General features: G+C 46.3%; 1 protein-coding gene across 1 annotated transcript in view; it reads right to left on the reverse strand.

Moving 5' to 3' along the window:
* The window catches only part of ST14 (ST14 transmembrane serine protease matriptase), a 39,550-nt gene that overhangs the window by 7,322 nt on the left and 14,116 nt on the right, over positions 1 to 18,112 (reverse strand). Inside the window, exons 2-11 of the mRNA XM_080929681.1 lie at positions 8,281 to 8,440; positions 7,847 to 7,974; positions 7,632 to 7,702; positions 6,414 to 6,571; positions 6,186 to 6,221; positions 5,702 to 5,942; positions 3,669 to 3,808; positions 2,922 to 3,019; positions 1,325 to 1,434; positions 1,082 to 1,212 (exon numbers count right to left, since the gene is read on the reverse strand). Of these exons, the coding sequence (XP_080785807.1) occupies positions 1,082 to 1,212; positions 1,325 to 1,434; positions 2,922 to 3,019; positions 3,669 to 3,808; positions 5,702 to 5,942; positions 6,186 to 6,221; positions 6,414 to 6,571; positions 7,632 to 7,702; positions 7,847 to 7,974; positions 8,281 to 8,440 (1,273 nt within the window). The remainder of the gene's footprint in view (positions 1 to 1,081; positions 1,213 to 1,324; positions 1,435 to 2,921; positions 3,020 to 3,668; positions 3,809 to 5,701; positions 5,943 to 6,185; positions 6,222 to 6,413; positions 6,572 to 7,631; positions 7,703 to 7,846; positions 7,975 to 8,280; positions 8,441 to 18,112) is intronic.

Here is an 18,112-nt window from a genome sequence, read left to right on the forward strand (position 1 = left end):
TTACATTTTAAATTAAATGTGACTTTCAGTACTTGAAATGCCTTCCAAAGGGTTCTCCAATGCTACAGGGTTGAAATGAAAAGTTGCAGGTTGAACATCCCTCCGCCAAAACACCATGGCCCAGAAGGCTGCAGAATCTGATGCTTTTTCAGAGCTGACACGATGCCACCAGTGGGAAGGCACATACCGGACCTCATGTGACCTCATGTGACTGGAGAAAATATGAGTGTGCTGATGTGGCCCACAAGAAAAAACCTGAGCTTCGTTTTGTGTGTGTGCTGTGTGTGAACATATTCCTGTGCCTATGGGTACACATCTGTGTGTGCACAGGAAAGCAGGAAGGCAATGTCAGGTCCTCCTCAATCATGTTTTACTTTTTGGGGGAGGGCAGACGTTCTCATTAAACCTGGAGCACATCAGCTCACTGTATCGGCTAGCAAGCCGCCTCCGATGTCTGCCTCCACCGCTCTGAGTTATGGGCACACAACCCAGTTTCTGTGTGGATACGTTTAGACTTGGGTCCCAGTTCCAAGATCCACTGTGTATATGCAAGAATTTTTAAATCTGAAGTCCACTACACTTCTAGTCCTAGACACTTAAATACAGTACTCTGTGGCCATCGAATTACTGTTCAAATAGCTAATGGTGTTTTCTAATGTTTCGATACGCCAAATTAATCCTAAAAGTGCTAATAGACTCTCAAGGGAAGCGGATTCCCAACGTCACTGTAATGGTGAACCAAAGAGGTGTGGCCCCAGGAAGTTGATAAGGAGGATTCTGGAGCTCCTTTGCATCGATGTGGGATGCAGCCCTGAGAAGCTCAGGAGGTACCCGTGTTTGCTCTCGTTCTCTTATTCATGTGTCAGGGATCGAACCCAGAGCCTTGCAATCTCTCAGAGCCACACCCCAGCCCAGCCTTTTTTCCGTAAACAGACTTGCTTTCCTCTAAAGCTACCGAAGTGAGGTGCATCTGACCCTCCGTCCTCTCTCGGAGGAAGTACGGAACAGAACAAAACAGAGGACTTCCTGCACCAATCACACCAACCCCAACTGCCAACCATCAGCAGCCGCATCCACTCACGGTCATTGGAGTCGTAGGAGAGGTACTCAGCTAGGAACCCCGTATCCGTGTACGAATGGTCGGAACGGAAGTGAACTGTAATCTTGCTGCTGTTGCTGCTCACCACAAACTGGGGCTTCTCACCACAGTACCTAGAGGGCAAGAGTGAGGCTGAGGGCGATTCGGCTAGCTACCAGACAACTGGGGGTGCCTGGGACCAGCCCTCCCAACATCCAGGATGATGGTTGCACCCCTGGGGCTCACTTCTCCCCGTTGATCTCCACATAGTCCTTGGTGCAGGCGCCCACTGGTACGTTGGGGTCCACCAGAAAGAAGAGTTTGAAGCGCACCTTCACATTCCGGTTGTTGGGCACCTGAACAGAGAGATGCTTTGGGGACTCTGGCTTCTTTGGTACTTCTTAACACAAAGGATATCCATGGGAGGGCAATGGAACAGGATGGAGCACGGTCCTGAACGAACCCCAAACACTCTATGACTTTTCTTCTCACATAAGTACATACATACGATAAATGATTCTCCTGTTTTTAAGTTTTAATTATTTTAACTGATATACGAAATGATAAAAATGATATACATTATTATTACATAATCCTTAAACCAGGTTAAGTATATTTACCTCCTTGAACATTTATGATGTTTTTTTATGAATGTGAGTACACTGTCGCTCTCTTCAGACACGCCAGAAGAGAGCATTGGGTCACATTACAGATGGTTGTGCGCCACCATGTGGTTGCTGGGAATTGAACTCAGAACCTCTGGAAGAGCAGTCAGTGCTCTTAACCGCTGAGTCATCTCTCCAGCCCCACAGGATGTTTTTTTTAAAACAGTGAAAACTTTCCTCTGGCTTTTTGAGGTCATAGTAGTTCCTGGTATCTCTAGTCAGTCCCTCTGTAACACACGCACAGTACCTGGCTCCTGTCTAACTGAACATCATCCCCCAAACCTTACTCAGCCTCTCCCACCCCTTCTCACTACTCTCCAACCTCTCTGGTAACCATTACTCTCTCGATTTCTAAGAGGCCAACCTTTGGGGGTTCCACCTCTGAGTGCAGTGAGGTCATGTGACCCTTGTCTTTCTTGTGCCTAACACAATGGTCCACAAGTCTTGATAAACTCAGCAAAGTGGTTTTTATCATTATTCTCATGAAATCAAAATTTTATATTTTTCACCTGAAGGAGAGACTTTGTAGCTTTCCTGTGGCTTGTCCAAAGAGTTAATATTTGAGAGGGCATTATTAAATAAATAAGAGTAACTGGAATGCAAGCCCTGTGACACACAGCGGTCATTGTGATAACCCGAAGGACGTCAAGTGTTGCACACAGCATGGGCATCTAAACATTCTTCCCACCCATATTTACTTCTGGAGTTTTCCACCCAACATTTTCAGATGGTGATTGACCATAGACAACTGCAACTTGGAAACGAGAGCCACCAGTGCGCACGGGTGGGGAATTTGTGCTCCATTACTTTGAAAGGCTAAGATGGTGTCTCAGGCATCTTTAAGGAAAGACCTCCGATTGGAGGGTGTGAGGCACCCAGAAGCACCGCCACTATGTGAGGGCTTGCTCTCTTTCACATTTTCTGTGAGATCATCCTGACAACCCCTCTAAGAAACAGATCCTCAGCCTCACTTTACCCATAGAAGACGAGTAAATAGCCCATGTTCTCTCAGTTGCCAATCAAAGAGCTAGGGTATAAGTCAGGTTGTGACTCGTCCTGCAGCAAAGAGCCTAGTCTTGTGGGTCCCATTAACGTGGCTCTTTGGGTTGTTAATATCATCGTCCGTCCCCTCCTGCTTTTCCTCCAGTCCCATGGCACTCACCACCACCCCCTCCTACCTTGATATTCCACGTACAGTTGATGTTGGGCGGGTAGTGACCTGGATAGTAGGGGCTGCTAAACGTCCCTTGCGCTTCACTCAAAAAGCCGCCACAGCCTAAGAGGAAAGGGAGAAGAAAGGAGGGTATTTAGGGCCTCCTCAGCCACAGGGTGTGGGAAGAGTAGTACAATCTAAGGAGAACTCAAGCTTGGCACCACGTGTCTTCAAACAGGATGCTGTACTTTGGCAAAGTGCTTAAAGCCATTTGCTTTTAAAAGTGGTTCCTTGGGACTGGAGAGATGGCTCAGCGATTAAGAGCACTGGCTGATCTTCCAGAAGACCCAAGTTCAATTCCCAGCAATCACATGGAGGCTCACAACTGTCTGTAACTCGAGTTCCAAGGATCTGACATCTTCGCACAGACATGCTGGCAAAACACGAATGCACACAAAATGAATAAAACTTCTTTTAAAAAGTGGTCCCTTCGTTGGGCATGGTGGTACATGCCTTTAATCCCAGAGACAGATAGATCTCTGTGAGTTGAGGTAGCCTCTTCTACCTAATGAGTTCCAGGAAAGCCAGAGCTATACACTGAGACCTTGTCTCAACTCACACACCCCCATTAAAATTTTTAAAAAGAAGACAAAATGCCTTTGGTCTCAGTTTCCAGCCTGTCTGCAGAAGGGCATGTCTGCCAATTTCCTGGGTACAGGAATTCCTCTAAGGCCTGCCCTGTCTTTAGCCTATTGACCCCGACCGCTCTTACTGCTCATCTTGGGCAGCTGGAAGAAAGTGGCCTCAAAGCCAGGATGTCGCCGGTCAGTGTTGGTTATCAGCGTGACAAGGAAGACGTTCTGGGAGGAGAGGAAAGTCAGGTTGTAGGAGGGCGAGTAGGTGCCACATAGCCTGCAAGGCAGAGGGACAGAGTTAGTGACAGACCAAGCACAGACCTGTCACACACAACTTAGCTCCCAAGTAGAGAGGTCAGAGGACCCCACTCCTAACCCTGTGAACACACAAGGGAGGGTCAAAATAAGTCATGGTAGTCCACACGTAAAGCCCCAGCTATGGGAGGCAGAGGTATTAGGCAGAATTAGGTATAAGCCAGAAGTAAGACCATTTTGGGAAACAGGTCTCTCTGCATAGTGCCCAGGTTAGTTTTAAATTCTCATCTTTCTGCCGCCTTCTCCTGAGTCCTGAGCGTGCACTGCCATGTCAAACTAAAACTTACTTCTCTTTATTTTATTGTTCTAAATTATTTACCAGACATAAATTTAATCAATATTACTTATTTTAGTGGCTACAGTGCAGATGAAGTATCTTGTGCCTTCTGCGAGTGCATATAATAAAAAAAACCAAGCTAATACAGTATAATCCCTTCTTTTTTTACAGTAAGTACTTTTTTTTAAAAGATTTGTTTATATATTTATTATGTATACAGCATTCTGCCTGCAGGCCAGAAGAGGGCACCAGATCACATTATAGATGGTTATGAGCCACCATGTGGTCTCTGGAAATTGAACTCCGGGCCTTTAGAGAGCAGCCAGTGCTCTTAACTGCTGAACCATCTCTCCAGCCCCATATAACCCCTTCTAAAACCATGCACAAACACAGCGAGTCAGGTTGAACTTAAGAGTGGTTGATCTTAGGTGGGAGAAGAGGCGTCACTGATGATTAGAGTTATCAACCTGATAAAATCTAGAAAGAGGGGTAGGGGGAGAGATCTCACACTCTTAGCCCAGACTGTTCTAGAACTCACTAGGTAGCTTTCTGGATGCTAGGACTCAGGTCAAACCAACAGGGGGTAAAGAGAGCATTCCTTTATTGCATAATTAATAGATGGGAAAATGTTTGCAGAGAAATGAGAAAAGGGCTTAGTCCTGACTGTTCAGCTGTGGCAAAAGATGGTTTGGATCAAGATGGATAGAAGACTTTGACCTGCACCAAGGAGAGGCTGACCATCACCAACACCCTTGAAAGAGTGAGAAGAACCCCACCCTAACATGGGGCTTTCAAGAGCACCCATCTTGGGCTACTCCAACCCCTCCCAACAGGTATATTAATGACACCTTATTTTCTGTAACTCTGATGCTCTGACAGCCGTGACTTTGCCTTCCTGGTACCAACCAATCCCTAGAGACTACTACCAACATCTTTCAGATGCCTGCCAGCCAATCAGAGCCCCCAAGCCCTTCCCACCAGGCTGTCACATGTGGGGCCCAGGAGCAGACAGCTAGCGGCAGCCCAAGCTCCAGAGTTTACTGAGATGATCCTAATGAGCCGATTTGAGGCCCGTTCCTCGTGTTGGCTTCGTTTCTTAAATAGACCTTCACAGTCTTCCTTACTCCCTCTGCCTCCCAGCTGACCAGGAGCTTCCGGTGTATGTATGGAGCTCCGTATGCAGAGGTGAGCTGTGCTGTGCTGAGCTGCGCTGTACCGTGTCCCATCTGCTCGGGAACTGTAACCAACCTTTTCAATGGGAACTGTCTCCAGAACTGCAGGCCTAGGCATACCTGCTTTACCATATTCCCGCCTCTCCCGCAGCACTTAGGGAAGCCTACATTTCTCCGCCCAATGTGCATCAGCCTTATCACAGACAAAGCCAAGGATCTCCTTCCACTCTCTGGAGCTCATGCAGGTGCATCCCATGACTGCCCCCCACAGTCTATTTCACAGTGGCCTGCGGCCAACTGTCACCAGCTATATCCCAAACCTATTTCACAGTTCATTCAAATGGTTGGTCCCAGCGAGAGCCTGGCTCCCTCAGCCAGAGCCTCCCCTACTTTCCAGGACACTCACCTCACCACAGCATGGGGCTCCATGGGGCTCAGACTATCATACACCGTGACCAGGTCACTGCCTCGCTCATCACAGGGAGCGACATCAAAGCTTCGGAAGGTGAGGCTCAGCACCGAGTCGGCGTCCCCCCGCAGGACCCACTGGCAGCGGGCATGAGCTGGGTAGGGACTGTTAGGGAAGCCAGGGGTAGTGAAACGTGTCACCGCCCCACCGCGGGCATGCAGGGCAAAACTGCAGCTGCCTGGGGGAGAGAGAAGACAGAAGGAAGGTGTGAACCCTGCAGGCCCCACTCCGGGCCTAGCTCCACCCCCAATACTTCTCAAATCACTGCGAGCTCTAGTAGACCCAAGGAAGGGGCTTTGGAGGGGAAGGGAAAAAGAAGAGATGCTTGTCCATCAGTACCATCTGACTTCCGGGGACCCCATGGCTTAGAGCATTTAGCAAGACACCTTTCTTCTCCACCAGAGGTCAACATTTTACTTACTGTCCTGAGTCTTCTGCAGCATTCTGGGGTCAATGGCTGAAGAACAAGAAGGAAGACGTTTTACCCAGATAATTGGTTTCCTTACTCTTGCTTCCTTATTACCCAAAGGAAGGTGCCAGCCAGTAAGCAGAGCCCTCCAGGACCCCTGGGCCTGTGAGGGCGGATCTCCCAGCCCACTGCTCTACAGGCTGGTCCACACATTCCCACCCTGGTCTGCCCCTTACTCACGGAAGGCCACCACAGAGGTCAGCACAAAGGATTTCAGGGACCGTGCTCGGGGTGGCAACGTGACAATTCGCTCCACAGCCATGGCACGATCAACCTCTTCCTCCAGGTGTGGGGGGATGCTGAACTCTGACCAGTAGTAGGCAATGACACTGCCCTCACTGGGGGGAGACAGGGGAGAGCCTAAGATGGGGAGCTCCAGAGACAGTCTCACACACACACACACACACACACACACACACAGTAGCTCACACTAGCCCTGCCTCAGTTTCTCTGTGCTGCCCACCCACCATTGCCCTGCCTCAGTTTTTCTGTGCTGCCCACCCACCACTGCCCTTGGCCCTCTGCTCTTATGGTCCCAAACCTCAAGCAGACATGTCCAGGGGCCAGCTCAAGTTTAAGAGTAAGGAGGAAGCCTGGGCTAGGCTTGAGCCCACAGCACCTCAAACCATCCTGGCTCTGATTGCCCATTTGAGACGGGGATGAGAATCCACTCGCTACCCTGTATTACGGAAGCTTCAGCTGAACAAGCAAAATAAAAGTACTTCGGAGCTGGGTGTGGTGGCACACACCTACTATTCCAGATACCGAGTCAAGCGGGCTACAAGTCTGGGGGCAACCTGAACGACTTGAGAAGGTGATGTTTCCAAAAAGAGCGAAAGCAGAGCTTGTCGGCTCAGCGGCAGAGCACTTAGCATTAATAAGGTCCCGTGGTCAACTCTCAGGACAACACACATGTACACTGGGAGCCAGGCACAGTGACTAAAGCCCACAGTCCCAGTTATTCAGGAGGCTGAGGCAGGGGGATCACCCAGATCCACAAGTTTGAGGCCTGTGTAGGCAACACAATGAAAGCTTGTCTCAAATATGGGGGTCAGAGGAACTGGAGTGTGGCTCATTGTCGTCTGCCTGAGGTATGTAAGTTGGTGGATTCTATCCCCATGGCCGCAGAAAGAAACAACGAAAGCAAATGAAGTTTGCATACAGCCTTCCTGGATACCCCAACTCCATCAAAGCCACATTTGGAAAATCAGTGTCTGTGTGAATTCAGTGCATGGGGCAGCTCCTGTGAAAATGGTGTTTGTGGCCTTTCCCAGCCAGCACCCAGTCCCTGCCCTGGAGACAGAAAGACCGGGCATCCTAAGTCACTTGCACAAAGGGCAGACACAATGACCCTCTTCCCAGATAGCCAAAGCCACCTCACCAACCTCCAGCACCCACCTAAAGGCTGTGACAGCCGATTTCTTATGGTAGGGACCCAGGACAGGGACTTCACTGTACAGCAGCTTCAGCTGAGGGGGGAAAGACAAGGCTTAGAGCTGGCTAAGTAGTAGAAATGACCCCTTCCCTAGACTGCTCCCAGGCCCCACCCCACCCCCAGCCCGGGGATCTGGGGACATGGCAGGGCGCTGAGGCAGGCAGGACAAAGGACTCACCGCGTCTTTCACCTGGTTGGCCAGGCTGATAAACTCCTCGGAGGTGGAGTTCTCATACGCATCCAGGAAGATCTCGTTTGTGATCCTCAGATGACCATTGAAGACCTTTTGGACCCGTACATTCCGGTCTGCCAGGGACAAGGAATGACGATGGATGAGCACGTGACTCCACCAGGCCCACCCTGCTGCCCTCAGCAAGGAGGGACAGATGCCAAGAGGGGCCAGATCTGACCAAGCTCCCATCATGCACCATCACCGTCTGAAATGGCTCAGGGAGAAAGCGCACTGGACTTTTCCCACATGCCCCTCTCTTCCCATGTCCCCTCATCCCTGACCCCATTATCTCCTGTCCGTCACAGGTGACCCTTTGGCCCGCCTACCGAGGGGAGAGGGAGAGCTGCCACTATGTCACCCTCCAAAGCCACTGTACTCACAATGGAAGTGCCACACCAGCAAGCCAGCCGCGATGGAGAGCAAGAGGAAGCTGAACAGTACAGCCAGCAGCACCACCCAGCGCCTGGGGCCTCGCTTCTCCACTTTCTTGGCATTGTTCGCAGGCAGGAACTCCACACCCTCCTCAAAACCATTCATGTTCTAAATACAAAAAGGTGCCAGGACTCAGAAATACGTTCACAATGGCTTCCCACTCAAGTTCAGTAACACTTGTGAGCTTGGGGGAACCAGGTCTGCGCAATGGAGAAGGGGCTTCACCCAGGAGTGCAGTCTCTACGCCCAAGGGCCGCCACCTGTCCCACGATACAAATCACCACCCCAGCGGAAGAAATGGAAGTGCTTCTTTCCGTATCCCATTGGCTGGTAGGCATGAACTGCTCAACAAAACCCAGAGCAAGGTGGGCAGGCGTATTTCTACGAGTCCAGGACTTGGGACGTGAGGGAAGAGGATTAGGGGTTCAAGACCAGCTTCAGCTACATAAGGAGTCTGAAGCCAGCCTGAACTACATGAAACCCTGTCTCAAGATAAAAACCAAACAAGTTTAAGATGTCGGAGTCTCTGCACCCAGCGCTGAGGATCTGGAATTGTGTAAAATGTCTTTGGCATTAGTGGCTGCCAGGAATAGGCAGAGCAAACACCCGAGGAACACAAGTGGCCTTGTGGACCCTCTGCAGGGACTTCTAAGGCCACCCTCAACTGTACCCAATGCAGTCCTCTTGGTCAACAGAGCCAAGAACCTGTGGACAAGATGGAAATTGCCCACCCTGCCTATCAGCTTTGTCCCTGATATTTGCAAAGAAAGTAATGGCCCCACCTTGACCACCTCAGCTACAAAATGGTTTCAGGTCTCGGAGACACATCTTGTTACCTCAGTACTATATGTCAAGCTCCAACAGCAAACATATCTTTTTCCAAGTGTGTGTGTGTGTGTGTGTGTCTGTCTGTCTGTCTGATGCGTAGGTCAGAGGACAACTTGCAGAAGTCAGCTCTTCTGCTTCCACCATGTGGGCTCCAGGGGCTAAATTTAGGTTGTGAGCCACCTCAACAGTTACACACACGACTGTGGTACATTCTGATGACTCTCTCTCTTCTCCCTCCCATCCATCAATCTCCCTTTGCCTCCTTACGATCTCATTCTCAGATTTACGACTTTCCGTTCTGTGACCCGATGCCATGTGCGTATGACCCTTGGATGGGAACGATCCACTGGAGACTTGGGAGTCACCAGTGGGTGTACAAATGAGGACAATGACTTCTCCTTTCCCTGAGACTATTGGGTGTTCATTCAGGAATGAGAAGTAGGGGCCCGCAGCCCCTCCTCCATCCATGCCCGACTGCTCAATGCTGATTGTGGAGACTCAGCTAGTCACAGCCGTGTCTTGCTAAAGATGGCACTAGGCAGCCCTCCTGAATATCTGCCAGCTCTTACATGCTTTTCTCCCCCTTCTAACTCAATGTTTCCCTGGGTCTTGAGACTTAGGAGAGCAGTTTACATGTCTTAGAGCTAAGCACTCATCCATCTCTTACTCTCAGCACCTAGAGCAGCAGTCTTTGCGTTCACCACCGCCTGAACCAACATTTGATGTGTCACTTTGTCACAGTGATCAGCCCCACTCCCTCCACACTGGAATATTTATATCTCAGAGTCTCAAGATTTTAATCAATAGATCCCACAGATGCACACGTCACAGGCAGGCACTTAAAAATATTTCCAGAAGTCACTATATAGAGCAGAATGACCTCAAATTCTCTGGGATTCCCCTGTCTCTGCATCTCCGGGGGGGGGGGGGTTAAAGGGGATTAAAGGCATACACCCCCATGCCTAGCTAATGTTTTGTTGTTGTTATTGTTGTTGTTTTAAGACTCATTTATTTTATGTACATGAGTACACTGTCACTGTCTTCGGACACACTAGAAGAGGGCATCAGATCCATTACAGATGGTTGTGAGCCACCATGTGGTTGCTGGGAATTGAACTCAGGACCTCTGGAAGAGCAGCCAGTGCTCTTCACTGCTGAGCCATCCCTCTAACTTCACCTAGCTAACTTTTAAAAAGTTTGTGTAAGTGTGTATATCTGTGTGTGGATATGTCCATGTGAGTGTGAGCACACAAGAAGGCTACAAAGGGGTGTCAGATCACCTGGAGGTGAAGCTACAAGCATTTGTGAGCTGCCTGAGGCAGGTGCTGAGAGAGCAGGGAGCGCTCTCTACTGCTGAACCCCGATTTACTGATTTGATAGTGTAAATCATAACGTCCTCCCTTCCTTTCTTCTCCTCTACCTTCTCAGTGTTGTAGAATCAATGTATGCATATATATAAGCCAACCTGGACGATATATATGCACAGCAAGACCCTGTCTCCAAACAACTCTCCCAAACAAAACAAACAACTAAAAAAATATGACCAAACATGTGTACCACAAATGAGTGAAGACATAAATATATATAAATCTTCTTGTTCTTTTTATTAGACTATTCCATTCGCTATTGCTTTCTCTCCTGTATAATAATTTGTTTTTATCAATACATTCAAGTTGGAACATAACTGCTAAGATCTTGTATTCTCAACCTTCCATGTATGAAGTCAGTCAAATACACACTTTGTTTTCTCCCTGTGAGCCCCTCTCCCAGTGCTGTCTGTCTTATACCTGTTGTGAATGTCCTTCCCCACGACCTGCAAACATCCTTTGCCTTTGTCTTGCTCTGAATCCTCTGTTTTCTGAAATCCTGTCTTCATCTCTTGTGGCTTATTCTACCTTCATTTGGATTTTCATGTTTTGTTTTTGGTTTTTATTAGCTTTGTGAGCAAAGTTCACAATGATGTAGCCTAGTCTGACCTGAACTCACTATTTCGCCCAGGATAAGCTTGACCTCAAAGATTCTCCTGCCTCAGCCTCTGAGTTCTGGGCTTGTAATCATGGAGTCACTCTGTCTGAAGCTTACTCCACTTTTAAAAGCTTTCTGAGAAGGAAAAGTATTGATGCTTTACAGTTTAAAATATAGTTTTTAGTTCTTTTGTGAGTTTGTGTGCCTGTGCGTGTGTGTGTGTGTGTGTGTGTGTGAGAGAGAGAGAGAGAGAGAGAGAGAGAGAGAGAGAGGAGGGAGGAGGAGAGAGAGAGGGAGAGAAAGAAAGAGAGAGAGAGAGGAGAGAGAGAGGAGAGAGAGAGAGAGAGAGAGAGAGAGAGAGAGAGAGAGAGAGAGAGAGATAGAGGAGAGACTTTTAATTCCAGCACTCAGAAGACAGAAGAAGGTGAACTTCTAAGCTCAAGGCTAGCCAGCTCTACATAGTGAGTTCTACAATGGTCTGGGCCTCATAGGGAGACCCTATTTTTAATATATATATATATGTTTTTATGTATGTATATGTATATATACTTTTTCTACAATCATATTTGTTGATAGTTGAGGTGAGTATAGAATTATAGAGTTAAGATCATTTCCTTTTTGAACTTCGAAAACACTGTTTCTAAATTTGCTTCTGAGAGTATAAATCTGTTACCTGACTTGTCTAAATTGGCTCTGAATTTCATTACACTGAAATTGCCATATGGCCCCTGAATTTGAAAATTTCCATGTTTTGATCTGAGAAAGTTTCTTGTGCTATTTCTTGTGATATTTTCTCCTTTCCTTCATTTTTCCTGATCTTTTTTTAACTATATTAATTCTTTCTTATCATTTCCCTGTATTAGCTGTCTCATTCTTTAACCTTTTTTTAAAGATTTATTTATTTATTATATATAAGTACACTGTAGCTGTCTTCAGACACACCAGAAGAAGGTGGTTGTGAGCCACCATGTTGTTACTGGGATTTGAACTCAGGACCTCTGGAAGAGCAGTCAGTGCTCTTAACCACTGAGCAATCTCAGCAGCACCTCCCCCCCCCCTTTTTGAGATTTCTCATGCTTGCTACCAAAACTTTAGTAGGGTTTTTTCATTTCTTCCTCTTTTATTATATCTTGTATTTATTTTGTAGAAGTATGCTTTTCTATTTATATTTCTTTTGAGTATCTTTGTTTTAAATTGATGTTTTTCTTCAAATGCTCAAGGATCCCTCATTGTGCATTTCCATTACAGAGTGGGATCCTAAAGGCTGCTCACACTTCTGCATGCAAATGTCTAGTCAGATTTTCTACTGGCATTTCCAACAGTATCTTGGTCATCCTATGGTATGGTTTAATTGCTCCAAAGAAGACACAGCATGCTGATCTCCTAACTGGATTTATACATGACCGCTGGCATTCAGGAACAGGTGGGGGAGTAAATCCATCTTCCTTCTTCCACTCTCTACTATAGCATCTTCTGACCTGTGTTCTCAAGCCTGAATGTTCTCTGGTTAAATTTCTCCAACTATCCTTTCTACACACGACGGAGGTCTGGAGGGATAGATGTCTCTTTACTTGAGCAAAAAGTAAAGATTTTGAGATTCTGAACTAAAACATTTCCTAGTCTCATTCACATTTTCTATAACTTTTAGGCCTAGGGACTCAGTGGCTTAATACTTTCCCAATAGTCATAGGGTCCTGGGAAGGAAGGAAGGAAGGAAGGAAGGAAGGAAGGAAGGAAGGAAGGAAGGAAGGCAAAGAGAAAGAAGGGAGGATGTCTTAGTCACTGTTCTATTCTGTGAGAGCCACCATGATAAAGGCAACTTTGTAAAAAGAAGCATTCGACTGGGGCCTTGCTCAGTTTCAAAGAATTAGTCCATTATCATCATGGCAGGAAACAGGGCAGCACACATGGTGCTGAAGAATTAGCTGAGAACTACATCCTGATCAGCAGTCCCAGAAAGTATGAGATGGCCTGGTGTGGGCTTTGAAAAGCTCAAAGCCTACCTCCAGTGACACACTTCCTCCAACAAGGCCACGCCTCCTAATCCTTATAATCCCTTCAAACAGTTCTACTCACTGGTGAGCAAGTACTCAACTCTATTAGCCAATGAAGGGAATTTTTACTCAAACCACCACAGAGGAGGAAGGAAGCTGGAGTCCAATTCTGAGCTGGCAGAAAACACATTGCCAATAAAATGACAAAGGCCATGTCCAAGATCTGAAGATACAAATAAATCTTCAAGTTCACAGGACTCACAAATGTTGAGCAAGATAAAGACAAAGGTATAAATAACTCAACACATCGTGATGACACTTCAAAACACCAATGGTGGAGTGCATGGCACCTCTGTCTTGTTCTCCCTCGCTGTGTTTTACATCATTTAGCTTTTTCTGGGAGCATTCTAAGCTTACTCCTGCAAGCCTTTTGAGTGTCTAAGACACGTCACTGAGACCACATGATATATAATCAATGATGCCTCATTTACAGCATTGTTATGGTTGGACCTAAAGTGTCCCCCCACAGGCTTGTGTTTTCAGTGGTTGTTCCCAGATGGTAGGCTATGGGACCTTTGAGAGATGGAGCCTATCAAAGTGGGTGGAAGCTCATTATAGGAGCTTAGGAACTGGCTTCTGTCAAGTAGTCTGGTCACAGCAATGAAAATCTAGCAAATACAAACATATATTTATACTTGTGAAACCAATGTCACAGTCAAAATAATGAACATGCCTCCACCTTTAAAAGCTTCCTTCTAGGCCCTTCCCTGACTCTCTGACCTGTCTCCCAGCAACCACAATTTACTGTCACTCAAGATTCATTTGCTCTTTCTAGAGTTGAACATGTATTAGTTACATTTCTAGTGCTGTCATAGGACAACGTGACCAAGGCACCTTGTAGAAGGAAAAGTTTATTCAGATTCTGGAGGGATAAGAGGAGAAAACACGGCAGCTTGAACTTTAAGCTGAGGATTTGTATCTCCATACATAAGCAGGAAGCAAAACGAGAGGTCAGATTGGGAATAGCACGCAGCTTTTGATACCTCAAAGCCCACTCTCCGGTGTCATTCTTCCCCCATCAAGGCCCCACCTCTTCAGGCTCTCAAAACAATGCTCCCAACTGGGAACCACAAATGGAAATTACTGAGAAAATAGGACAAGGGAGGACAACTCAAACTACCACACTATGTTAATGGAATTTCTCAGTAGGTACAAACACCCCTGTAAGAAATCTTGGTATTAGATTACATATCTCTCTTTGTAGGGTGATAATCTAACTGTGGAATGGTGCATCTGTCGGACAGGTGCATGTTAAATTTTGAGGAGCCACCAAAGTGGCTCTTTCACAGTGTAGCTGTGCCATTTTATACTCTCATCAGCAACTGTGGAAAGTCTAGATGTTAACACCCTACCTAGTACTCGGTGTGGCCAAATGGGCTGCTTGGTTTATGTCAACTGGACACGAACTGGAGCCATCAATTCCCTCAATTGAGAAAATGCCTCCATCAGATTGGCCTGTGGTATGTCTGTGTGGCATTTTCTTGGTAGATGGTTGAAGTGAGTAGACCCAGCCCACTGTGGGTGGTAGTCTTGGGTTGTATAAAAAAGCAGACTGAGGTAGCCACAAGGAGAAAGCTAGTGGGTGGTTTTCTTCCATAACTGGGACTCGTAAAGCAACTGAACCCTCTTCCCACCCACACTGCTTTGGGTTGTGGTGTTTATCACAGCAGTGAAAAGCAAACCAGGGCAGCCAGTTTTTGAATTTTCAGATGCATGTGGTTTATCACAATGGCTTAAACGGCTTTTCTCTGATGGTTGATAACACTGAACAACTCTTCAGGTAGGCCACAGCCATCTGTTTCAGCTTCTCAGCTCAAGTGTTTAATCTTCTGCCTATTCTCGTAATGCCTTTTTTATGTTCCTGCCCTTGGATTTGAGGATTCTTTACATGTATTCTAGATGCAAATACTTTATACATTTCCAAAGACTTTCCTTCTTTGTGGCTTGTGTTTTAATTTCTTTTTTTTTTTAATTTATTTATTTAATGTATATGAGTACACTGTAACTGTCTTCAGACACACCAGAAGAGGGCACCAAGATCCCACTGCAGATGGTTGTGAGCCACCATGTGGTTGCTGGGAATTGAACTCAGGACCTCTGGAAGAGCAGTCAGTGCTCTTAACTTCTGAGCCATCTCTCCAGCCCATGTTTCAATTTCTTAGCAAGGTCTTTGATGAGTGTGGAGTTTTTTTATCTGAGGATGACCAACCTGTCAAATGTTTCCTTCACTGGCTGTGGCTTGGAGTTCTTCCTACATTTTCTTCTAGAAGTTTTATGGTTTCAGGTTTTATATTTGGGCCTACATATCCAAGAATTCCTGTGGGTCTTTGTTTTCATGATGTAAGGTATGGATAAAGTCCTTTTCATTTCATGGACATCTCTCCAATAAATCAATCATAGTTTATTGACAAACTATCATCTGTCTTCAGTGCCACCTTTGTCAAATGTTCATGCAATTAGCTATCAATTTATTTCCAGAGTAATTGGTTCCACCCAGCTACCGCCTGTTCTTGTGTGATTACCATGCTATGAGCCATCAAAACAACACAGCAGGTAAAAGCTCTTTGTCACCAAGACCAAGAACCTGCATTCTAGCCCTAGAACCAAGTAGTAAAAGGAGGGGACCGACTCCTATTCCTTTGATCCTTTGATCTCCACACACCACTGTGCCTCGTACATGCCCCCCCACCAATCAATTGATCAATGTAACTTAAAAATTTTAAAGAAAAGTTATTGAAATCATTTAACAAGATGGCTGCAGAATTTTATTAAGATCAATGAACAAAAAAATCTACTGTATTTCTGTATTTCAGCAAGGAACAATTGGAAAGTAATAGTAAAAGTTACCGGTTACAATAGTTCGTTCACAAAGACAAACTCCTCAGGGGCAAGTCTGACCAAAGGACGTTCAGACATGCACACTGAAAATACAGAATGTCAGTGGGAGGATCTCCAGAGACAAATGAGCTGTACTGCTCTTGGCCTCTGCTCATGGCCTGGAAGGCTCAATATCGATAAGGTATCTAATCTCAAATGTATTCATGACTCAATACAATACTGATCAAAATTTCAGTGCATTTTCTAAACACACTAGTTGACTGAAGGTGAAATTCATATATAAATGCAAAGCCCTTGAAAAAGAGCAAAACAGGAGGACTCCCAGGATATGACATCAGGGCTAATTGTAAAGGCGATGTTTCGTTCCAAAAGTCAGCCATTTCTTTCAAAGAATATTTTATTCCTTGAAGAGTAGCCATCTGAGCATATTTTGTTAATCATCTGAACTCACTGTCTTCTTGCTCTTTCTTTCTTAGAATACAACTGTTTTTAATTTAGCTCCTTTTTACTTTTCTCTTTCAGAAAATAAGCTTTCTATAGCTGTAGAATGGGCCTCAGTTGTCTAATATGTTTATGAATGAAAAGCAGGGGCTAGGGAAGAGGACCAGGGAACAGCGAACATGCTGTGTAAGGAAGATGACCCCAGCCTGGGTCCCCGGCATCCACACAAAAGCATGAGGGCGGAGACGAGACGAAGCCTGGGGTTCACTGGTCAGATAGTTTAGGAGAAGTGGTGAGCTGCAGGATCAATGAAAGAACCTGTCTCAGAAAACAGAGAGGTGGCCCAATGGTTAGGAGCACCTGCTGCTCTTGCAGAAGACCTAGGTTTGGTTTCTGGTACCCATAATGAGGCTCACAACCATCTCCAGCTCCACTTTCAGGAGGAGTTGATGCCCTCTTCTGGCCTCCACAGGCACCCCACAGGCACCCCACAGGCACCCCACAGGCACATAATGCACATCTATACACACAGACAAAACACTCCCACATACAACTAAATAAATCTTTAAGTTGGAGAGAAACTGAGGAAGACACCTGATGTTGACCTTTGAACCTTTGCACGAATGTGAGCACACATCCATTTGTACACACACATGCGTGTGCATCAACATACATGAAGACATGAGAAATGCTATTTAGAAAAAAATCATTGTGTTAAAGTGCATTTTAAATTTATAGAATATTTTCCCACCTATTTTCTTCCCAGACAATATTTCCTCACAATAATCCTAGGAACCTTTCAAGACTGGCGTTGTCACCCTAGTTTACAGGGAAGACAGGGACAAACAATGGTCCTGCAAAGTTACATAGCCCTTGGGGAAGATCTGTAAGTTAATTTCTGCCTCCCTGTGTGGTCTCCTTCCAGAAATGAGGGAGCAGATAAAGAGTCCTGGGGTTCTTCTCAACCCAGATACAACTATTTAATCAGTAACTTGCCTGCTTTTTTTTTTTTTTTATAACCACAGCTTTCTGACTCCATTTTCAGGCCTGAGAGAGGTCCTCTTACATAACTCTATCAATTATTGAAGAGGAAACTGAGGCTGAATGAGAGGGAGCGGCCTGACCAAGGTCTCAAAGATAGTAAAGTTGAAACACTGGGGCAAGAGCCAAGCTCTTCCCACCAGAGGCAGGATTTCTGGCAAGTGTGTGCTTGGCCCCAGAGTCCAGTGCGGGGACCAAGTGGGGAGGAAAAAAGGGGGCAGAAAGCACTATACACCCTGCTGTAATTCACACATGATCTCTATACAGCCAGGGCCAACAGAAGAGAAAGTACACCTGTGTCTGTTTCTATTCATTCTATGCAGAGATGTAAACATATCTGCAGGTGCACAAACAGAAGCCTGGTAACTATGGTGGCCTCTTCCCACCTACAAGCTCCACTTTGGTGCTGGCCGAAGTAGCCAGGAACATAACATGGCCCCAGGGCACTAAGACAAAGGAGCACAGAACAATTTCCAGGAAAACAAGAGCACTGAATGGTTTGAAGTGAGTAACCCAGTACAGACCCTGGGGCACGAAAGGGGAAAGCCCTGGGCTCAGGTAGCAAGCATGACCTCAGAGTATCTATTCCCATTCAACTTCCTGGAGTGAGAGG

Source organism: Micromys minutus, assembly GCF_963924665.1.
Source record: "Micromys minutus genome assembly, chromosome: 16".
NCBI classification, from domain to species: domain Eukaryota; kingdom Metazoa; phylum Chordata; class Mammalia; order Rodentia; family Muridae; genus Micromys; species Micromys minutus.